This window comes from Aricia agestis, chromosome 5 (genome assembly GCF_905147365.1).
Source record: "Aricia agestis chromosome 5, ilAriAges1.1, whole genome shotgun sequence".
Lineage (NCBI taxonomy): Eukaryota > Metazoa > Arthropoda > Insecta > Lepidoptera > Lycaenidae > Aricia > Aricia agestis.
Window position 1 is genome coordinate 714,025 of NC_056410.1, and position 25,580 is coordinate 739,604.

Sequence of the window (25,580 nt, forward strand, 5' to 3'; positions counted from 1 at the left end):
ACTCCTAATTGTATGTAACCTTAATGTAGAGTTTTAAGATTTTTATACATTTTTAAATCTAATTTCTTCAAAACATGAAGGAAATATATAATTGGTAATTAATAATTACAAATTATTACTGAAACTGATAATTATACCTGCCTACGTCCGACACATTCAATTTTGAATACAAAGATAATATGAAGGTTTTCAAAGACTGTTCGACGCGCAGACAACTGCATGTTGATTTTGCTGACGTGATCAGCAAAGTTTACAGACTGTTTACAAATCTATTCAAACTTAATCTTCGATTAAAAATGTGTTTAAAAATATTTTTTAAATAAGTCTTTAAGAGTTCATAAGGCTTTCCATCAGTTTTTAGGAGCGTCTTAATCTGTTCCGATTTTGAACGTACCTGCAATGAAACCTTCTCGTCCGTCGTCGGCGGGTACAGCCTGAACATACTTTCAGCTCGTTTCCATGGCTATCGAACCGCTCGGTGCCACCGCGCGCCGGCCCAAGCGAATACGACCTTTAAATACTGAGACGTAATGCTCACATCGGTGTATACTCGGTGGCGTGGAGCTGTGTGCGTCGGTGCGCGCGTGTGCAGCTCTGCGCCGATGCAACCAGCCCTAGGTCAGTACTCTTTAATGCACTCGACCGAGTGCATCCACGTCGCGATACGGTTCAAACATCAAATATTACACAAAAAATCATCGCGACCGCCGCTCCCGGCGTCGTCAGGCCCGGCGACGGTCGCGGGGCCGGGCCCGGGTTCCGGTGCCGGCGGTGGTGCACCCGGATCCTTTGTCCTCCGCCATGTTGGTCGGTGTCGGTGAGTCCGCTTTCCGATTTTTTATTTTCGATTTGGACAGTCGTACGCCATTTTGAAAATGCTCTTTGTTCGCACTCCTCGTGCACACATCTGGCGTGCACGTTCCGCGTTCGCGGAGCATTCTAATTGGATTATTAATCGTGTTGCGAGAGTGACGCGGCGACACCTCCGCACACCACAGTGACTCTCCAGCGGCTCACGCGGGCCCCCGACAGATACCAGAGTTTTATCTCTAGGTACTGTAATGTGCGTTTTCATATTTACTTATTTAGCGAGGAAATCTTGTCAATTTCCAAAGATTACGTCACGGAGTGCGCCATTTTGAAAATGGGCGTCGCTGAGACGTAAATTATTAAATTTTAACGATCGATATTAAGTTTCCATAATATTGTTGTCCTCCATGTAAGATTTTGCGTTATGTCGGTCGGTTGTCGTCTCTGGAGTCGTAAGTCGTAACTGTCGAGGAGCAAGTTAAAAAGAACCAGCTTATAATATGCATTATGTATGATAATATGCATTCGAGATGGTGCTAGGATTATTATAATTCATAACGAAGAAAATACGTAATTGACTAGGTACTAGCATTGCGTATTATTATAATTTACATAATCCTCTCAAGTCGGTACAAGTGTACATTGGAAAATACCGTGCAGGTAGCTCTACATTAATAATATAGACTCTATTTGTCAAGTTAAGTGACGGATAGCCTATATCCACTTATCAGGAAGTGGTGAAACAGGCCTTTAATATAATAATAATATAGTATATTTCTTTAGTTAAATCTTTTAGCACAATATAGTCACGAGATTTTCTGATATTACGACACTAAAGTGTTGCTGGTTTAGGATTTTTTTTCTCAAAAAAATGTGCCACAGTTTACAATATGCAATACGAAAATCAAGCAACTTGATTATTCCAATTAAGATTTACTTTTTTCTTCATTCTCATGAAAAATGTAGTGCACAAACTAATTACTAATTAGTGTCAGTAACATAACAACGAGCATGGCAAACAATACTCGATAGAGTTAGTGATGTTTGCTCTACAACCATCACAATCAAAGAAGCCACTGCTTTAAAAGTTAAAACTAGCAAGGCAACTATTTATTCTTATGTCTCTATGAAAACCTATTTTGATAATTTATATTTAATTGACATTAACAATGTTTACTATTATATTATACGAGCTTTTGCCTGCGGCTTCGCTCGCGTTTAAGAAGTTTTATAATATACAACATTTCGTCCCCTATTTTAACCCCAGGGAGTTGGAATTTATAAACATCCTTTCTTAGCGGATGCCTACGTCATAACATCTAGCTGCATGCCAAATTTCAGCCCGATCCATCCAGTGGTTTGGGCTGTGCGTTGATAGATCACTATGTCAATCAGTCAGTCACCTTTGAGTTTTATATATAGATATATAGATTTAAGTATGTAAGTAATAATGTACGTTAAAACAATGGGCATTCTCTATCATCCACACTGTATCTGTCTGTCTATCTGTGACCTCTTACGTCCAAACCGCCTAAACGACTTTTCTGAAATTTGATATGGAGATACTTTGAGTCCCGGAAAAGGACATAGGATAGTCTTCATGCTGGTAAAATGTACGGGTCGTGCATGATAAACGATTTTAGCGCAATGGAGTTGCGGGCGTCATCTAGTTCGAACTATTTGATTAATCATAGTCTGTACGAATTGTGTCGTCAGCAAATGTCTCTATATAGAGCTGAGCGAGCTCAATACTGAGCGCTGCTCGCTGTGTTCCATTCAAGAATCAGTATCATATTTTTTGCTGATTCAAGTCTTTGTAAGCTCTGAGAAATGTTTCATTATGTTCTATTATGTTTTTGGTAGAATTACAATAATACAGAGTCTAGATAGTTACATTTTCAATGTAATGTTATGTGTTGTTAACACACCTTAGTGATGTTATTATAGGAACAGTCTAATAAAATATACAGGGTATAACAAAACTAAGTGATAATACTTTTGGGTGTGTACGTGTTCGTTGTAGAGAGTTCACTGTAAGAGTAACAGCGCTGAAAGACCATTTTTTTCACTTTTGTATGGAAAAACTCGTGACGCTGGGGGCTGGGGCGCTTGCCCATCCAAAAGTGAAAAAAATAGATCTTTCAGCGCTGATATTTTCACAGTGAACTTTCTTCAATGAACATGTACAGTGTACACACTCTAAAGTTACACTTTGTATAGAGTATTATATATTTTATTAGACTGTTGTCATATTACATATTACGTACTAAACCAAAAACCAATAATATTGCAAATTGCATCCACTTATTTTACACCTGTTTAAAACGTTTGAAGGTAAGCACTAAGCTCTGTGTACTTATATTTTATTTTTTATTTTAATTCAATTTAAATTATTCAAGGTTTATAAAACATGAAATACACAATTGAAACAAATTAATTTCTTAGCTCTACATTGCTATGAATTGTGATATTTTAGGTAGAGTCTAACTCACGAGACGTACGTTACACTCGTATTGCGTATTATAATTAATTTGGATATAGATATTAAGTAATTCAGAAAACAACTCGAATATTTTCATCGAGACAACTGTATTCAACAGTTGTCTCGATTTTTTTTTTATGAAAGAAGGGGGCAAACGAGCAAACGGGTCACCTGATGGAAAGCAACTTCCGTCGCCCATGGACACTCGCAGCATCAGAAGAGCTGCAGGTGCGTTGCCGGCCTTTTAAGAGGGAATAGGGTAATAGGGGAGGGTAGGGATGAGAAGGGAAAGGAATAGGGGAGGATAGGAAAGGGAATCGGGCCTCCGGTAAACTCACTCACTCAGCGAAACACAGCGCAAGCGCTGTTTCATGCCGGTTTTCTGTGAGAACGTGGTATTTCTCCGGTCGAGCCAGCCCATTCGTGCCGAAGCATGGCTCTCCCACGTATAAAATGAAATGATAAAAATCTCTGAATGAAAAGCTCACAAATATTTAACTTTACTTTATAGTATATTAATATGTTCCTTGATAGCGCCTACTACTCGTCGTCGTTTGGACAGTAAAGGGGTTTTTGTCATACATTTTCCAGACAAAACTATCCTATGTCCATTCCTGGAACTTAAGTATTTCTACAACAAATTTCGTTCTATAGTTACCTATATAAACAAACTGACAATTTTATTTTCATTTCTATTTTAGTTTAAAATGATTATATTATGGATAGGTATAATAATGATTTATCTGTGCTTTTGAGTTCCAAACCAAATTAGTCAATGAGCGGCATATAGTCTAGAACCTTAATTACCTTATTACAAGTGTACAACCTTTACTTATCTAATACATACATATTATGATATATTATGGTACCTTGGCCTAACATGATAGACAAAGATTATGAATGTGTAAAGGGACCCGGACATAATATTTGCTTATGATTTTCCTTGCTCTATGCCAGTATTGTATCAACTCTAAGAATTTTAATTTAACTTATGTCCTGTTCCGTCCTGGCTTCTGAGATTTGAACTCCAAACGCGCTCACTAAGCTGGCACAGTGACAACGACAGTCGACACAAAGTTGCCTCTACACATTAATATAATATCATGCTCACACATAAGTATAAAATGTATTCCTATATTGTTATGCATTCCCTCAAATATGCAGGGGCCTGATTCTCTAGCCTCGAAAGTCGCTTCGATCTCAGGCTGTCCCACTCACGCACGCAGCATGTGTGTTCGTAAGTCAGACAGCCTAGACAGCCCAGATAGCCTCGACATTTGGATGATAAGAATCAGGCACCAGTGCGAGCGAATCAGACAGTCGTATTTGACATTCGAGTGCTGAGAATTGAACCCCAGAGCGTTGCAGTCTGTAGATAAACGCAGCGGCGCGGTCAACGCTCCGACCGCAGATAATGCCGTACTGACGTCCACCTTACTGACGTCCACATTGTACAGTATACAATATAACTTTATATTTGGATCACAAGTATCCATTGTCCTCTGCGCCTCACTATAATCATCAGCAGCAGGATAAATAGTTTTATATCATTGACTTAAGCCAATTTCCCTTAGACTGCAGGCCATTTGCCCTTAGTCATTCACATTCAATAATTTCGACAGGAATGTTGCCTGTCGAAGTTATTCCAAATCCCATACGATTTGGCAAAAGGTTTCGAAAGAGCTTTGTTATAAGCATTCTGCGTTACGTTTTGTCAAATCCTATTCAATTCTAGATTTGCTGTCGAAATTATACCAGCACCTTGCACCTTGACTACAAGCACTATACACCATTAATCCATTACCTATAGTTTTTATATTTTCAAAGCTTTAATATTATGTTATTTCGTTTGATTTCACTATGGGCATTATACAGTTTCGTGGTCAACACTCTACATTCTACAAGTCTACGCTCTATATGAGTTGCATCAAAGATAGTAACGATAAATTGGAACGGTTTTTTTTAAATAACTACCTAATAAGTAAATACAACTTTTTCGTATCATATTTTGGTAAATAATACCTTAACTCAAACTCAAATTTTTTTATTCAGAATATTTTTATTTTTTTTCAAATATTCTCTGAACGTCGGGACTACACTGGTGCCTACCACCGGTGCGGGTAAATCTACTTTCATTGTTGGTATACAATAATTATACATAATATTTAAAATAGGTACTGTAAACCTTCTAACTGATGCCGCCACTCAGACACGTTTGACAGATGATGTATCTTCGTTTACTTCTATTTCCTTTGAACAAGGTGCAAAATGCACCATTATTTGGGGCTCTTGCGTTTCATAGATTCGGGTGTTGTCGTGATTACGACAATTAGCGAAGATTTCCATGCGCATTATTAATTTGGGATTTGGGAGTACTGTATGTACAGTTAAGTAATCAATATTCTTAATAGTCTCTGAGTGCGGCAGTAAAAAAACGACCATAAAATTTGGTTTGAAAACTTTTCAGTAAATCCATATTCGTTATTCAGCTACTTTAAATTTGCATACAATACAAATAATAATCTCTTCGACAATCGTATTTTGTTTCCATTTCAGGTTGAGTGATAGGCTTATCAGTGTTATTTTTAGTTATTGGACGATTTGTAGGTCGAAACTCGAAACTGTGTCCTCGATATAAATAGCACACAAAAGCTGCAAATTCAAATTTAAAGAAAACTGACTAATTAATTTCGTATAAGCTATAATAACCTAATAATTATATTAATATTTTTTAACCGACTTCCAAAAAGGAGGAGGTTATAAGTTCGGCTGTGGAGATTTTTAATCATGCACTAAAGGTTTACCGTAGTAACAATGTGATATCTTTGCAGAATGTAAAATAATAACCGGCAAATGTTGGGCCACGCGCAATATAGGGTTAGAAAAGGTACCATAAAAATATATATTTTTAAGATTTCATGTACAATTTTATCGGTTTCATTAATATGTGCATTTATGCCAAATTACAGCTTTGTAGGTTCTATAGTCTCTGAGCAAAACCGCGGACAGACAGACGGACGGACGGACAGATGGACAGATAGACAGACGGACAGACGGACTAACAGACAGACAGACGGACGGACAGACCGAAACTATAAGGGTTCCGTGTTGACTACGGAACCCTAAAAAAGCGCTGAAAAAGTTACACACTTTGGGGTGTAAGTGTGCTCTATGGGACACACATCCTCATGTATTATGTTTTAGTTTTGTTACACGGTGCACCTTTATAGCAAAAATTATAAAGCTATTAACTTGGCTCCATTACAAAAGTTATGGTCAGGACTCAGGACTCAGGGTTCCCTAGAACATTTTTTTATTAGTTATTACTATCAGGCTAATTGTTCGTGAGTAGCTTCATTTTGATAAGATGAACAACAATTTCCTTTGCGAAGAAGCTTTATCGGAAGTGGTAGCTAACAAAGATAGAAAGGATTTAATATTTTGATTTGATGGTCCTAAAATATGGATTGTTCTATTTGTAGGACAATGTTACTCTTAAATTATATAACTATTAACCTATCAATATACATAAATTAGCTTGATAGTTATTTTTAAAAAATGTTCTAGGGAACCCTGAGTCCCTGACTATTAGAGAATAAAAATGTCTCTAATAAGTAATATTTTATCATTTCTATTTGGATTAAAATTTTGTCACTTATTGTAATGAAGATTTTAGGGATGAGAAATAATAATTACTGAAAAATATATATCGCAGCCAACTGGTTAAAATAGCCGTTCAATCAAACAGAGCCCTTTGACTGAACAACGCCATTCAATCACACGGCTATACGTCGTTTAGCCGACTAGTTGACTGCAACTTTAGGACACGCTACAGTGTTACTTGAGGGTTGAAAATTGGTTAACTTCAGTCATATTTAAAATTTTTGTTTTGTTACAGTTGGGCCAAAACTACTCGCTCTGGTAATGATTCTGAATAATTATGGTTGTGACGGGTTGATGATTAATAATAACGACAGTGATTATGGTGATGCTGATGATGGTGACGATGACGATGATGGTGATGGTGACGGTGACGATGATGATGATGGTGATGGTGACGGGCTTATTCAACGGCGGTGGTTATCGCCACACTGTGGTCGTTATCTAGCGGTCACAGGCCTGATACCACTTATCTGATAACGCGGGTGACAACACTCATTACTTGTTATGTATATTATGTACCTGTGTACTCCGTTTTATTAATACATCCAGAACGAAATATAAACAAAATGTATGAACGGTTACCATGCTACCAATTTAAACGTTAGGTACGTATTAACCGCGGCATAAAAACAAGCAAATTTTGGTCGTCTTTTAAGGGTTCCGTAGTCAACAAGGAACCCTTATTGGTCTGTCCGTCCGTCCGTCTGTCTTTCTGTCTGTCTATCTGTCCGCGATTTGCTCAGAGACTATAGGACCTGCAAAGCTGTAATTCGGCTTAAACGGACATATAAATGGTGCCGACAAAATGGTATATGAAGTCTTAATTTTTTTTATGGGACCTCCCCTACACATCAAGCGGGGATGAATTTTTTTTCGCTCCCACCCCACCGTGTGGAGTGTCGTTGGATAGGTTGTTTTAAATTATTACGAGCATTTATAGATCGTTTTCGATTTGTTATTAATAACATAGCTGGAACACAAATAACCCGAGTAATTTCAATAAGGGACTTGGGAGTAACCCTGGACACTAAATTAACTTTCAATGTTCATATCGGTAATATAATAATATAAATTATATGTGATCGTGCATACAATATGCTAGGCATGACGCTGCGTTTTAAACTATTTTTTTAAATTTAAACGCGCCAGCACATATAAAATTCTTTATTATTTAGAAGCATTCTTGAGTCTTATAATATGGACTCCTCAATACCAAGTTCACAATGACCGTATAGAACGTATTCAAAATATCTTCCTTAAAAATATTTAAATACTATAGAACAAACTCCAAACAATTAAATTTAACTAAAGGACATGCGTTTGCTTTTTCAAAATATTTAATTATTTTGAAAAATCATGTTAATTCATGAAAATTGTTAATTATAAAAATTGTAAAAACAAGTCTTTAAACGACATAATGTTTTTTGATTAATCGTAAACAGTGCGTTAGGGGTTACACAAAAAATAGAATACTCACAGACTTAAATTAATTTGGACACAATTACGAGGCATGACCGCACATTGCACAAGCTTAGTTGCAGCTGACAAAATGTAGAACCACTTTTGATTTCAATAGTAGTAGTATTTAAATATTTTCAATCATATTTTAAAATTATGAGTATTGTACTGGTTCATAGTTAAACAGCTTATCTATAATCGTTGAACATACAAAAAAAAGCCACAGCCGAACATATAACCTCCTCGTTTTTTTGAAGTCGGTTAAATAAAACTTGGGAACAGCAACTACTTACGTTCCTTGCCGATATGAAATGTTTTAAAAGTTTTAGTTAGAAATGTTTTCTAACAAAGTCTGGAATTTTAACGAAACTTATGGGAGATTCCTCTCTAGTTCCAAAATTGTGCTATAGAAGCTCCTCATTAGCATAGCGGAGGGCGAGTGGCGGGTGCGGGGTGCGGGCGCGGGGCGGCAGGGTGCGCGCGCGCAGCGATTGGCCAGCCTCCACGGGCCCGGTGCATTCTGCTCCCACTCATAGACCTTCTCTATTGGCCTATTTTTTGTCCTCGCCGAGCCCGGTTGGACCGAGATACGACGGGCCTCTTGATGTTCTTTTTTTATTTATCTATCTTAGTCCCTTTTGGGCGGGATATTTTATCTATTTCAAATAGTATCGTCCCGTCTATTTACTATTCCCATAATATCCAATCGGGCCTCTAGTGACCTTGATCGTTCGCTGTCTGTTACTAGGTCTAGAATTAGCTTTTTTGCTAGCACACCAGCTGTGTCTGCTATGCAGTTTTATTTTTTAAGTTCCGACTTTACAAACACCAAGTGAACTGTGAATCTTCCCATTCACCTAAGTATAATAAAAAGGTCTACCAGTGTTTATTATTAAATACTAAATAGTTGTTACTTCGCTCTACATTTTTTAACCGACTTCCAAAAAGGAGGAGGTTATATGTTCGGCTGTGGTTTTTTTTACGTCATATTAATTTTTTCTGTCCAATGCGATATATGACAAAGACTGCAGGTACGTTACGTACTGTTCAACATAACCGAGATTCTTAAAAAGCAATTTATAATACAATGATTTTTCTTATAAGAATTTAACTAATATAAACTAGAGCAAGAACTCCCAACACCGATGTTCCTACGTCAACATACTCTACATAATATTATTAGCGGGGGGTGATTCCGTCAAATGCAGTCCGCCATCTTGGATTTGAGCATGTCGTGCGTTCGACGTGTGCGTCTGTTTTGAGCGTTCACGCACTACGCTACGTACACAATTATTATAGAGTACCTACACAGAGTTTCATTTTGAGCAGCAAGCTCCAAGATGAAGTTTAAATCTTATTAGAATCAATAAATATCAAATTGGTAAAGATTTTCTCATCCTAAAGTTAAATTGCCAAATGCAACTCAAGTTGCATTTGGCAATTTAATTCATAATTATATCAGAACTAGCTGTTGCCCGCGACTTCGTCCGCGTGGACTTCAGTTTATAGCACGCGATGTCAACAAAATTGGTGTCAAAAGCCTATATAAAAAAGAAAAAACCCTGGTACCCCTTAAATCAAAACAGCTGTGCAGTGTGCACATAATATTTTAATTTTTTAAATTAAACTTTATATTTTATTTAGCCCCCCAATTACACAACTTTACCAATAAACTATTTATCAATGATAGGTTTAAGGTTACGTCACTGCATAGAATCTATGCACTTTATCTGATAAAGTACTGATTTATTAAATAACGTAAAATAGAAATAACAATCGAAAAAAATCGAAAAACAAATGTAAGATAATACCACCTCTTATAGAAAGACTTTTGGGCAAGCGTTAGCGCGATGTAGAAGACGCACGACGCCATCTATTATAGATTTTTGGAACTAACTTAATTTGAACAAATTTACGCATTTTCGCCTCCTTACAACGCTTTTTTCAGTAAAAAAGTAGCCTATGTCCTTTCTCAGGCTTTAGACTGTCTGTATACAAAATTTCATTACAATCGGTTCGGTAGTTTTGGCGTGAAAGCGGGACAGACAGACAGACAGAGATACTTTCGCATTTATAATATTAGTATAGATTGGCATAACACATTGCTAAATTGCAATGCCCTGCCTTTTTCTCTAACTTCGCTGTTGCTAATGTGACTTCACTTAGAATTGGTATCGACAAAGTGTTTACGATCAGTCATTAAATGGCAATTCGATTTAAGGTTACTATCACGAATTGGCCGTGGCCGAAGCCGCTGGAAGTACATTCCTTCCACGTCCGGTAACCGAAGCCGCGAGGTGAGAATATGCCAGTTAACTAATGGTACGGTCACCGGACACATTACTGCGGGAAGTGGACCGGTCGCGAGCCTTTCAACAGAAACGAAATCATTCATATTATATAATTATAGTTAACAGTTATACTCATTTATTAAACAGACTAATTGCCGCACTCGGAGACGAATTTTAACTAAATGAAGATTTTGACATAATCCCCAATCCCCATACATTATCTGTCAAACTCGTCATTAAATTAAAGGTTAATCATAATTATGTCTCTGTGTACGGCGGTAAGTGCCGCACTTAGAGACGAATAACAACTATTTAATAACTGCAATTAAATGAAGATTTTGACATAAGCCCCATACAATATCATTATTCATTAGTAGACATCGGATTATATGCACGATCAACGTGCCGAAATATGCACGAAAAAGCCACAAAAATTCCCGAAATATACACAAAATATGCACTATCAAAAGTCACTTCTTATTAAAATTTATTATATTTTAGAGTTTTCCGGTGGTGCCGTAATTAAATGCGCCATATGCCTATATTCATCATTCCATCAAATCCAGGATTTTTCATTCCTTAAACAGTGCATATAATTTGCATATGCAAATGTATGTCTATTCATTAGTCTCTGAGGACGGCCCGGCCGTAAGAAAGACATTCTTAGTGCAGTTGCAAATATAATGGCCATTAAATAGGGTACAAAAGTGTACAAAATCTAAAGATACTATTTTTCGTGTTTTGGATTAAAATGTAAAAGTAATGCAAATAGAATTAGAAACAAAGAGGAACGACGGTATTTGTAATGCAATTAGCATACCTTTTTAAGGGCATACCCACAGGACGCGCCGGAAAAGAAACAAAATGTTTACATGCGTATTAATCAAAAACGCTGGCCCTCAGAAAAAAAACGATAACCAATCATTGTGCCCAGAAAGGGAATAGAAAATATAGAGCGAGGCGGCTGCACGCGTTAGAGAGGGACGGACGCGCTCCCCCACCTTAAGTTGTCTATTTTTTAACAGTCCCACACATAGGCAGGGACGTCTTATCTATCAATATGTATACCGTGTATCAGTCCACGATACCTGGACATCAATGTTGTAATCAAATTTAAAATATAAGGGATCCGCAGGCTGCTCTACATTTTTGAATAAAGCAGAGCATGGAGTTTTGCCGGGAATTTGAAAGAGTGCTGTTGTGTTTTTGTATTATTTTCCTAAAATTGTGTTAATTGGGTTTTCAATGTGTAATATTGGTAAAATATTAACCATTAGTTATTCGTTATCATGGACAATTAGTGTATGCAAATGCCAAATGCTGCAACTCCCAGAAACGTGATATTTTGTGTTCCCTCCAAAACTCCGTCGTAAGTTTCAGTAAAGCGTCTACCACTTTAATGAATTGACCGACTTGACTCCTTGACTGTTTTGACTTTTACTTAGACTTTGACTAGACTTTAGACTTGACGATATAGTGAAACGATGATAAAAACATATTGTAAGAATAATATTACCGTAATAATATAAGTAATAGTATAAAAGTAGTATAAATAATATTACCCTTGTATGTATCAAAGTACACCCCCGGTTTCAGTGCCAAAAGCCAACAAATAAAAAAATAATCGGCCAATTGCAAGCTGGACTCGTGCACGAAGCCCCCTTTATTAAAATTTTATTATTAATTATTGAAGTAAGTATAAATACAATAGGCATGATGACTATTTTTTTTTCTTATCGGTAATTGAAAGACACTTAAAAAATAGAAACATCGTTGAAAGAATGACTCTGATAGCTGATAGCTCCGAAAGCTAATTCACCAAGATATGACAATTCAAATATCTCATAAAAAATACCTGCCCGAAACGCTCCATACAAAGTGCTACGAAAGTATGACGTCAGTCTTTCGTAGTTTGTATGCATCGGGAGACAACTTTGTTCGACGGGTATATTAAATATTGCGTTTATAAAAGTGGTTTCATAACAAATGTTGCTTTTAATTGCATAAGTTATCGAACTGTTTACAAAAATTAAGAAATTTAATTGAAAAAAAATTTGACTTGAATATCCAACTTTGAAGGCGCATAACAAAAAAAAATACAAATGCTATCAAGCTAAAATTTTGGGAACACTTATTTTTTACCTGGATTTCTTTATTTTATTAACAAAATTCGCTAATCTTTGACCTTGTCATCATCCCTATTGAGTCTTTTGTGAACATTTCAAGTGCCTTCCTATTGCCATTATTGATATCAATTCAAATTCAAATATTTATTTGCCAGAATATGGTACAAAAAGATGTTTAAAAATATATGCTAGCTCAGACATATTCTGCCACGTATGGCGTGCAAATTTTTAAATATAGGTCATAAGTCATAACAAAATTACAATAGAAATAGATGAAAACAAATTAAATACATTATAAATGTTACATACTCTACTTATACATTAATTACATTTTATTCAGGTATTTATCATTAATGAATTCATTTACTGAGTAATAACATTTTTTTACCAATAATTCAAATAATTGTTTTTTAAACATTCTGGGGTTATTGTTTTTAATAATGTTGGGTAAGTGATTATAAATTTTAATTCCCATACAGTAGGCATTTTTTTTTAAAACGTCTAGCCTTTGTGTTGGTAGGTACGTATAATTTATTTTTATGTCTCAGTGATCGGCTTGTGTTATCTTATTTTTTGTCAAAGAGACTAATGTTATTTTTAATAAATACATTTATTTCGAACAGATATAAACATGGTAAAGGCAGACAATTAATTTTCCTAAAAAGTGGTTTACAGCTTTCAGTATAATTAGCACCAAATATGGCACGTATACATTTTTTTTGGTCAACAAATACTTTTTCCCAATCTGTTGAGTTGCCCCAGAGAATAATACCATATCTTAGCAGAAGCTACATAGCCATGGTATGCTAGCAACGCCGATTCTTTAGTGCTCACGTTTCGTAATCGGTTTAATACGAAGACAAATCGGTCTAATTTTAAGCAGGTTGCTTCTATGTGCTTTTTCCAATTAAAATATTTATCAATATTTACTGAACAAGAATAATGTATTGTCTACAAATTGTACGATTTTACCATCCAATGCAATATTTAAATTCATGGATTTTCTATTATAAGTTTGATATTCAAGCACAAAATAGCAAAAAATTTTTGTTGTATGGGAGCCCCCCTTAAATATTAAATTTGTTTTGTTTTGAGTATTTGTTGTTACTCGTATAGCGGCAATAGATATAATATACACAATATGTGAAGTTTTCAGAAGTCTAGCTATAGCAGTTTTTGAGATACAGCCTGGAGACAGACAGACGGACAGACAGATAGACGGATAGTCAGACATCGAAGTCTTAGTAATAGGGTCCCGTTTTACCCTTTGGGCACGGAACCCTAAAAATAAGAGCATCACGTGTAGATTTTATTCAAAAGACCTTAACTGCTTTTGTGCTTTAGATTAAGGAAATGCTATGATCATATTAGTTTTGAAATAAGAAATGTTAAAATAAGGGATCACAAGGGTTGCTCTACATCGAAAATAGTAGATTAACATTTTTAGTTAAGTAGAGCATCAAATGATGCTCTACTGATTGTAAATAAAATCTGTATATAAATATGTAAATAATATTTTTTTTCGGATTTTGGATAACGTCCTACAAAGAAAAAAATCAACTCTGATGTGGCAGTCCAAACCGCATTCAAAGAATTTATTGACTCTCGTCCCTCCGTTTTTTTTAATAAAGGGATCAACTTCAAAAGAATTAAAATCGGATGCAGAAGTAGTTGAGGTTTAGTCGAATTTTGAAAAAAGCGCTAATGAAGAATAATAATTATTTCATACTTTTTAGATCATAATATTAAGAATATCGTTTTTACCTTGGAAGTCGGGTTCAATTTTTTGTTAAAAATGATAATTTATATGTATACTAGTATAACTATATAGATAGATAAAAATTCACTAATCGCTAAATGTGGCGTTACTCCTCACTAATTATTATATTAACACAACCTATAACTATTCAAAGTCTGCTGTCTTTGTTTATACTTTATTATGTGGGAGACGTAGGAGAGCCATGCTTCGGCACGAATGGGCCGGCTCGACCGGAGAAATACCACGTCCTCACAGAAAACCGGCGTGAAACAGCGCTTGCGCTGTGTTTCGCCGAGTGAGTGAGTTTACCGGAGGCCCAATCCCCTTCCCTATTCCCTTCCCTACCCTCCCTTATTCCGTTCCCTTTCCATCCCTACCTTCCCCTATTACCCTATATCCTCTTAAAAGGCCGGCAACGCACCTGCAGCTCTTCTGATGCTGCGAGTGTCCATGGGCGACGGAAGTTGCTTTCCATCAGGTGACCCGTTTGCTCGTTTGCCCCCTAATCTCATTAAAAAAAAATATATGTGACTTTTCCAACGATCTTTATTGGTAAGATAGTTTGAATTTAGGATGACGAGATAAGTAATCTAAATCGTTCGATGATATTAAAATTAGAACAACAGATATTATATTCAAAGTCGACAGGTATCTTATCAGACATCCTCGCAAAATATTCAATGAAAAATGATAGCCAAATCATGATGACTAAAATCACACTGTGTATTGAAAACAATGTTTGCAGGATCATTTAGTTGTGATAGTAAAGAAATGTACTCGTAAGTATGAATGATCTGTTTTTGTAAATATTTTCTATGCCGTTTCATAATTATTATTACGAAACGTATATTATACGTTATTATTATAACGTTGTTGATTTGTGATACTATAATAATTAAAAAGTGTTTTTCAACAGTTTCCTAATACCCGTTGTTTTGTTTCAGATTTAGCTTCATTGTTGTTTATTACCATCGGTAAGTCACATGTTGGTCTAGTTTTTCACAATGTCAGTAGTCATACTAGCCTCTGTCTGTGTGTTAATCGAAGAAATCTGATATTATGATATGACGAGTGCGTATGTGCTAATAGCCCTTTGCTCCGGCCTTTTTTTTAATAAAATAAGGGGGCAAACGAGCAAACGGGTCGCCTGATGGAAAGCAATTACCGTCGCCCATGGATACTCGCAACATCAGAAGAGCTGCAGGTGCGTTGCCGGCCTTTTAAGAGGGAATACGCTCTTTTCTTGAAGGTTTGCAGGTCGTATAGGTCCGGAAATACTGCCGGTGGCAGTTTGTTCCAGTTTTAATCAGGCCTTTGTGTAATATGCCCTATTAAGGGCGTTCCCTACGGAAAATCCGTAATTTACCGTATTTAGAGCCTTATAAACTCATAATTTGAAAGCTACAGAGTTATAACAAAAATACAGCAATAATCTTTAGTATCATAACATTTCTTTCCACGTTTTAAATTTTCTATTTTCGTTTATTATACTCATGATATCAGCTTCCAAAGTAAAGGCAATTTATTAAAATTCAAGCATACATTCAGCATCTCCTTAGTATTTACAAATTACTTTTATTTGAATCACACGCCAATAGATCGACAATATCATAAGCTACATATTCCCCGTTTTAAATTTTTTTAGGTCAATTTTGAAGTAAGATAAGTAAAAGAAATAGGTTTTTGGTGCGATCTCGTTAACGCGGCAAATGTATGGCCAAGGTCGTTTGCTCGGGGGACGGCCATAAATGAAGATTTTGACATTAAATTGATTCATATTCAATTTTCAATATTAAATGCGACTAATAATGAAAACTAAGGAAGACTACCTAATTATGTCAAAAAATTTGTCCACGAGTCTACAAAATGTGACCCGAATACATGCATACTTTATACATGTATTCGGTACACAATTTTGTGTAAATATAGAAGCGACAATTAATGTCAACGGCTTTATTACCATATTGTAGTGTACGAAAAGGAACCAAATTCAAAACGGTTGAAGTATGGGAGTTAAGATGCAATTTTGTATCGTGAAAGTTTTGATCACATTCAAGTCAAGTCTTCAACTTATTTTGTAAAATCAATATTCAGTGACCGTATCAATATGTTTCTTTATTTTATCGTTATTATAGCGACTAATGGCAATGAGCATAAAGCACAAAATGCAATCGTAATTCATAAGTACTCAATGTTCTTGCAAAGCCGCAAACATTAAAATGATTTCTTTTATTTATGAAAGTATAAGTAATATTATATTTTAGAGTTTTTGGTTTCCGTGGGTCCAAAGGTAAAAACGGGACCCTATTTTTAAGACGTTCTGTCTGTAGCCATGTACCTTGAGAACAATAATTGACTGCGATTGCTACGACAGCCAGAAAGTTGAAATTTTCACAAATTATGTTGTTTGTTATAACATAACAAATAGTAAGTAAAATAAAATAAATTATAGGGGGACTCTCATTAAAAAAACGCCATTTTTGGCCTTTTTTGCTCTGTATCTATAATGGTAACAGTGAAACGCTTGAAATTTTCAGGTAGTAAGTGATAAAAATAAAATATATTATGTTAATTAAGGGAGGGTCCTGTACCAATTTACGATACGGAACCGATTTAGGTACGCCAGTCCGACTCTCATCTAGCCGGTTTCATAATTTCTCAGACTATATTTTAGTTTGTGATGTTAAGTTAGTAACGAAACAGCCGAGCCATACATATTTACTGACATGTAGATTTTTTTTAAGTTAGGATCGTAGAGTTAGGCCGTGTAGATTCGGAAACTTGGCTCTACATGAGATCTCATATCTTTTTCACAGGGTAAACCTTATGTGATCGTCTCGGCAACATTTTACAAGAAGTATTTTTGGTAGGATTTCAGTTCTTTTTGTAATTTGGTTTTTGTAAGTGCCTATTAATAGGTTTTTTGATTACTGCAGTCTACAGTCACGTGTAAACTCTTATGTCCTAATTCATAAAATTGGCGAAAGTCTCATATAAACCTCCACCCTCCACCCCCCTTTTTAGTTGTATACTTACTAAACTTAAATTATATACCAAATTTCAGCTTTCTAGCACTTCAGGAAGTCGTCAAACATTTTGATGACCATCAGTGTGTCAGTGTATTAGTGAGTCAGTGAGTCAGTGACGAAATCGGTGTATTTTAAATATCAATAAAATATAAAGTATTAGAGCTATTCAATTGAGACTTTGTATGCTTAATTAGTCTATTATTGTTATCATATCCTAAGAATATGAACTATAAGGTACATCAAAACCAACTCTATGATTATTTAAAAAAAAATGACGAAACGTTTCGAGAAAAGGTAGGGAGTGCCCTTGTGCTTCGCTTGGCTCGTCTCGGCTGAGGCAATACCGTGCCCCTAGATTTTAAGCTCATATTAATAAATCGCTCTTACGGCTTAGATTAGGCCTAAAATCATTCTTGGGATGCTGTACTTATGTGTGGCGTGTTAACTGAGTGCGAATGAATTACTTTTCATTAACGAAAGGCACTTTCTTTCGGAAAGGAGTTTTCGAATTATTGTTACTTGAGACTTGAGAGGCTGTTTCATAAGCATGGTCAAACCTACTTATGTGATCAAACATGCTACCGTGCTACAGTAGCATGTTTTACCACATAAGTAGGTTTGACCATGCTTATACAATGTGTCCCGACACCGGTGTCCGATCCTTTAATATCATAATCTATGGCATATTTTATCGACAAATTGGTTCTCAAATTTTTCTCCCTCGCACGGTTGTAAAATGGCAGCCATTTTAGTTTTTCTCGGGCTTTCACACTAATCTGACCAGTACTTCACATGTAAATATCCTATGCAGATGAAAAAGGTCTCATTTGATAGCTAAATTTGTGGACTACGCTTACATAGGCAATATGTTATTAATTTCGTGGAATTAAACATAGAAAAACCCAAGTTTAAGAAAAAAAATATATGTATTTTTTATTAATGGCTTTTTGTGGAAAATCTAGCAGATTAAACTGGTTTTTTTTTTAAATAGATAGAGGAAGTTTTCATCTTCTAAATTTTTTTATTTCAATGCTCTAAGTCAGATAGTTTAGAAGTTATAATGATTTTATTATGATAAGGCGTAAGAACATTTGCAAAACATTAGTTTTTTTTTAATGTGTTTGTTTTAAGATATATTTGACCCGTAAAGATCGCTAGGGAACACTTAGCGTTAGGAGACCGTTGCGCGTTGGTGAAAACAGGCATTAGTTTGCTTTCTTTGGCCGAGAAGTCGTTCACTTCGTTGCGAGTACCTATAACCTATGTCATTTCAACTACATTCACTTGAGGCTGCCGCGCGTGCGTTGAGAATTGAGACCGTGTCTAGTTGCTATGAAGGCAATTTAAGCCGATGATGGATATGACTATATCTCAGAAAACTCTTTATTTTTAAATAAAGACAAAGGAGGTAATTCTTCGAATTATTAAGGTAAAAGCACTAATGGCAGACGCTTTAAGGAAACATAGAACATTTGAATGTTGTAAAATATATATTTATGAAAATAAAGGATTGATAACTTCTTCCATGTCTTCAGTAACTCTTACAAAATAAAACTATTATAATTATTCGCTGACAAATCAATTAAAAAATATATTATTGGTCTTTTTGTAAACTTAGTCATAACAACTAATAGATGACATCACAGAAAACGAACATCACTAATAGTAGACGCCAATATGAACTAATAGTTGACATAGAACATTACATAACATTTAACATTTTTCCTATTATTAGGTCTTTATTTGCCGTTTTTCAAAAGATTTCATTTACTTCATCATAGTAACTACATGCATATAAATTAATATTCACGTTGTCTCCAGCTTCTTCCATGCTAAAACTTTCTTACCTTTTATTTTTATTTTTCATATTTTCATATTTTTTTTTTCTAGCAAATTTATTTTCAGTCTTCTTCTTTTTTCTTCTTTATTTTCTCAGCTCTCCTTTTTACTGCTAAAAAACTAAAGCAATCGATTTTTAGATCAGTACAAGGTCTAATATGTCCATTTTTAGGTACAGTAGTTCTAATTTGTTAGTTGGTTAATAGAATTATATTTTCAGAGAATAGTGGTGATATTTGCAGTAGAATAAACTACAAAATAACTTTAGTATGTATTGCAAAATGATGATATGAGTTCCATGTCATCTATTAGGTTTTTTACATTTTCAAGAACTAACAGTAGACACCCTTTATATTGTTAGGGAAAATGGATAAAAAATCGTAAATAAACATTAATTAGTGTATACAACATGACCATTAATCCAATGAAATCAATAGAAATTACAAAAAATCAAATAAATGTATTGAAAACTTACGTGCAAAATTTCGCCTTCCTTAACCTATTTGCTAAGAAATTGCCGAGCGCGTGTTGACGCGGTCACATTATTAACGAAAACTGATTCCATTTTATCCCCGTTAGATTCCATTAGATCCCATTTTAAAATTTTGTTCACGAAGGCGTCCCTAATATATTTTTTCACGTCAACAGATAGCTTGAGAAGCTTATAAAATTTACAGTGTTGAGAAAAAATTAGATTAATTCTTATTTTTATGGTATTTTTGTCGTAAGTGTCATCTATTAGTTCCGAGTCTACTATTAGTGCTTTTACCTTAATAAGTACCTTATATAAAGTGGACAAAAATGTTTTTACAACTCAGTTAGTTACAAATAAGTAAAACTATACAGTTATTAGGTACGGTATATTAAATATTTAGTCCTTTAAAAAATATAAAGCCTTAAAATATATATTAAGTAGCACTTGGCAGGTTTTTCTAAATTTTTAAGTTTAATTTTTAACTAAAAAAAAGTTTTTCAAAAGTAAGGTCAAATCTTTAAAACGCTCTTGATACTTGAAACTTAAATTCTTTTTTCTTTTAATGTCATAGCATCGTTCTATTCTTTTATTTTTTTTATATTTTACACAGTGTGTACTGTAAATTGAATGTAAAAACTTAGGGATAATATACTTATATATCTAGGCATGTAAATTTTTATATATTTATAAACACAAGATTTTTTTTAAATATTTATCAAGATATCTAGTACATTCAAGGATTTAAATTTCTAAAATAAAACATAGCATACTAAACTTTTTTTATTAATTAATAATTCTTAATGAGTATTTTTGACTGTGTGGATATTATTATATGGATAAATGGATTTTAGTTCTTACCTTTATTTATTTAAACCTCATTATTTATACAATATACTTTCATTCTAATGAAATCTAATGCAATATTGTTAATAGGTACATTAATATAATATTACCTATACTACTATCTAGTTGTATTGGTTTTCAAGCAATCTTGATTCTTGTTTTTGTCAAGGACTGGGAGTTAGGCCTAAATCTTAGGCCTAGGAAAAATAATACTAAGTACATACATATAGAATTTGGAAATATATAGATTTGATATCAGGTGCAGTTATGTTAACTTCGAATATCAGAATTAGAATTATCAACTCGTCCGGCGGGGCTAAAATGGTCGCTTTGAAGAATCATGATGCAACAACAACAAAATGCAACTCTGCTTGCAATTCATTTCTGTATTTTTGTACTGATTTGACATTTGTCAGTTTGATAGTTTTGGCAATTCATTTGCTGAATTGATTGAGAGGAATTGCTAAATGTGACCATTTTAGCCCCGCGGGTTCCCTGGAACATTATATTTTTTTACTACTATCAAGCAAATTTTTTGTGAGTAGCTTCATTTTGATAAGACAAACAACAATTTTATCTGCGAAAAATCTGGAAAGTGGTAGCTAACAGATGTAGAAAGGATTTCATACTTTGATTGGATGGTCCTAAAATATGGATTGTTCTATTTGTAGGACAATGTTACTTTTAAATAATATAACTATTAACCTATCAATATACAAAAAATCAGCTGGTTAAGGTTCCGTTTAAGGGCTCCGCAGTCAACCAAGTTTTGTTGATTACAGAAGAATCCATAAATTTAAAAAAGTCAAGCTTGTTGCTAAGCTGTTTAGATAACAGTTAAAATATTGCGTAACTGTATTATAAACATCCATAACTCAAGAGACCAAAAAAACAATTCCAAATTCATTTAATCCGTTCGAAACTCAAATTGACGGTCGCTGACGAAAACGTTGAGGTCGACCTGCGTCCGCGCACCGTTAGCGCCGCGACGACGGTGCTGACGACATACGTCCGTCCCCGTCGCACCCGTACCGCCCCCCGCCTACTGGAGAGGTTCGGGTGTATGCTGCTGTAACACATTGTTTTTGATACTTTTTACATTTATTGTTTTATTTTTTGCTTTTATTTTTATTTTTAGGATAAGTGTTATTTCCTGTATTAAATAATGCATTGAATCAGTATCCTCCGTTATAGTTTTGGCAATTACATCATTAAGATAAGACTAGACGATTAGTCATCGTAATTCAATAAAAGAAAGCAACATTTATCTTATAGAAGGCAGTTGTAATTATTATATTCCTCTGTCGATTTTTTATGTTTGACAATAATTGTCATCTTTAGATTGCTATCTTTCCGATTATTTTATTATGGACACATAGCTTAAAAAGTGCTTATCGTGGAATATTTTTTATAAACTCAAAACTAGGGGTTAAATAAAATTGAATGACGCTTCAATCTTCCACGTGTAACAAGAAGATATGGATCCTTTTAAATAATATATGGATCCTTTTAAAGTTTTAACGCTCATAAATTACTATCACTTTAAGCCAACTTTAAGCCACACGAAGTTTATAGGTTGATCCGTCGTAGAGTACAAGGATAGTCGTATCTTCCATCGACATAACACATTGACTACCGTAAATGATACATTTAAACATACGATGTGAAATACTATTTCATTCTATAATTGATGTCGAATCGGTAATACAGATCGCCACCTTATCGCTTTCACCATACGGTCGCTTATCGTGGGGCACAGCGGCGTCGTCTAAACATCTAATTGACTGATTCAAGTGCCATAAATAGTACGCTATAAATAAGATACGCTGTTGCTATGCCGCAGCCGGCGCCGGGCGCGCTGCACGACAACCGCGACGACTATGCAACGAGGTTCAAACAACATTCTTGGAATATTGTCACTACGGTCATTATATTCGCTATTTAGCTCTAAAAATATTTATGCGATTACGAAATATTTTTATCGCCAGTGGATACATTTAGCTCTCAACTATGTAGGTCAAGATCTGGCCACTTGCAATTATTTACATTGAGTAAGTACTAAATATTTTTTGTTAAAACGGTAATACAGTTAGGTTGGAATGCACCAGAGGCGTGGTTAAAGTTAAAGTTAAGGTTAAAGTTATGGTAATAGTTAAGGCTAAATTTAGCTTTAGCTTTAACCTTAACTTTGACCGTAGAAATTGACAAATGACCGCTGGTCCAACAAGGTTAGGTTAGGCGGGGGCGCTGCTGGTAAAGAAGGACTGTCAAAAATGGCGTTTTTGTATGATGACAGCGTTAGTTCCTCTTTTCGCCACGTCCATTTAAAACCTTGTCGAGCTCTATAGTTTGTGGTTAAATATGGCGTCTTGATGGCGTTCATTTTTAACTTTAACCAAAGATTTGACATTTTGCATTGTAGTTAAAGTTAAAGTTAAAGTTACAGTCATAGTTAAAGTTAGTTGGTGCAACCCAACCTTAGGTAATCAGATTATAGTAATATTTTATAAATACTGTATCTAACGTATAGAATTAAAGTAACTAACAGAGAAATTCATTTTTTTTTTAATTTTGGGGGCGTCCATTAATTGCGTGAGGTATTTTTGAGGAATTTTTGACTCCCTCTCCCCCTTGTTGAATTTTCGTAAGATTTTCCCCGACTCCCCCCTCTCCCCTTCATTTAATCTCACGCAAGAATTTCAAAATCTATGTTTTGGCTGAAAACGTGTTGATTATTTAATGATGATCTCTAGTTTTTATTTACACAATTTTAGACAGTTTTACGTGACATTCGCTACGAAACCCGAGGGGAGTTTCGAAGCAAATATCACGTAATTTTTTGTGAAATTTGGATTTTTTTTCTTGACCCCATCCCCGCATACAACTCCACACGTAATTAATAGACGCCTCCTTTTTGAAATACTTAATTTTTTATTTAAATATCACATTTCTAACAAAAATTAAATTAACAAAATTAATTTTAAGTACATTTATGGCACATTTTAAGTACATGTAATTATTGTTACCGTAATTGATGGCCACACGAATCACCTCTTAGCCCACTATAAGCTTAATTTGAAAGAATTAGATAATCCTATAGGTACATTTAAAAAGACCTACACGGTTTGTTTCCAGTTGGTTTACTCGAAAATGCGAAATTTGGAATAACTATCCACTAAAAATATATTAAGTACATGTAATTATTGCTACCGTAATTGATGCCCACACGAATCACCTCTTAGCCCACTATAAGCTTACTTTTAAAGAATTAGATAATCCTATAGGTACATTTAAAAAGACCTACACGGTTTGTTTTCCTGTTGGTTTACTCGAAAATGCGAAATTTGGAATAACTGTCCACTAGAAATATAAAAGAGCAAACAAAAAAATGATACAGGCACAATACTTAAATTATTTTCAGATTTATTAAACTATTAGATTTATCTATTAGAGTGTGTTAAAGAATTTCAAAAATAATTTAAAATATATAATATCTAAGTATATAATTATAGCCTAAAATAAAAAAAAATGCATAGAGAAATATGACTAGGCACGTGGATATAGGCAATGAGATATTTTAATACGAGTATCAAGAGTGCGTGGTGTGCACTATATCGATCGAAAATCAAGTTCCGAATAAAAAGTGGATCGCGCGGCTCCTCGTCGCACCCGCGCCACTCCGCCGCAGCCGAAAGAGACGGCGATACGCGCCCGCGCCCACGTAAGGAGGTGCAATGAACTCTTTAATTTAACGACGAACTCGAAAACCGACAGCCGTCTCGCTCGCGGCGGGTACAGAATTTAAAAAACGACGTTTAATTCCAAATCGTTTGTCCTTGTCTCCGGGTCGACGTCGACGCACTTTCTTTCGGGTGATTTGACAGTTTTGGCCTTTTTTTTTAAGTTTTACGTGAAATTGAGTACGGTTTTTGAGATGGTCGGAGATCGGGGATTATTTTTTGCTGCGTGTGATTCGGTGTTTTTTCGTGACAGACATTTTTTGTGGTCGACGGTGTGAAAACTGAAATGTGTAGAAGTGGTGTAACGGAGTGCTGTGTTGTAGACTGTAGTATCGATAGTGTATGTGCAGTTTATATTGCAAGGATTGGATTTTGGCGGGCAGCTTGCATTTCGCAAGTGGAGGAAGGAGTTTTTGGGAATTATGGCTGAATATATCTGCAGCACCGGTGACCTCCAGGTGCACTGGATGTTGCATACATGGTAAGAAACTGTTATCACAAAAAAGTAGGCGGACTTTCCAATATAGTCATACCTACCAAAATAATAATTTTAGCAACATTTTTAGCAATATTTTATTATTAACATATTTTTTAAGCTTCACATAATAAAATATTTTAATATAATCGAAGAATTAAATAATTATACACTTTCCTTGCACTTATTCTACTTTATTTTAATATATTTATTACAAAATTGTTAAATAACGACCGGTTTCGAAAAAATATATTAAGTTTTAATTAAAATAATTAAAAATATATTAAAATAAAGTGCAAGAAAAGTGTATAATTATTTAATTGAAGATGAATTTCCACCAAGAAGTGACAGTACCTACATTTAATATCAAATCGAAGAAAAAAGAGAAGGTTGAGAGCTATACAGGACCTAATGAGAAGCTGCTGATAGCTAGACCGTATTATTGGTTCAGTGTTTATGTTCGGGTAATAAATAATAATATTTTGCACTAGCTAAAAGAGCTTTGTGAGGACTCGCGTCGTTTTTCTGCGTGGTAATATATATATTTTTTATAAGTATTTTAATAGTTGGGCATTTTCAAAAAAACGTGT

At 34.9% G+C, this 25,580-nt stretch overlaps 1 protein-coding gene across 3 annotated transcripts in view; it reads left to right on the plus strand.

Moving 5' to 3' along the window:
* Window positions 1–399: 399 nt before the first annotated feature.
* The window catches only part of LOC121727435, a 75,092-nt gene continuing 49,911 nt past the window's right edge, over window positions 400–25,580 (plus strand). For 2 of the 3 annotated variants that reach the window (XR_006035670.1, XM_042115292.1), the window contains exons 1-2: window positions 400–817; window positions 15,534–15,563. Coding sequence is in view for 1 of the 3 variants with exons in the window: in XM_042115292.1 (XP_041971226.1) it covers window positions 531–817; window positions 15,534–15,563 (317 nt within the window). In the remaining 2 variants the exon portion in view is untranslated. The remainder of the gene's footprint in view (window positions 818–15,533; window positions 15,564–25,580) is intronic. The other variant, XR_006035671.1, reaches the window with a different exon arrangement.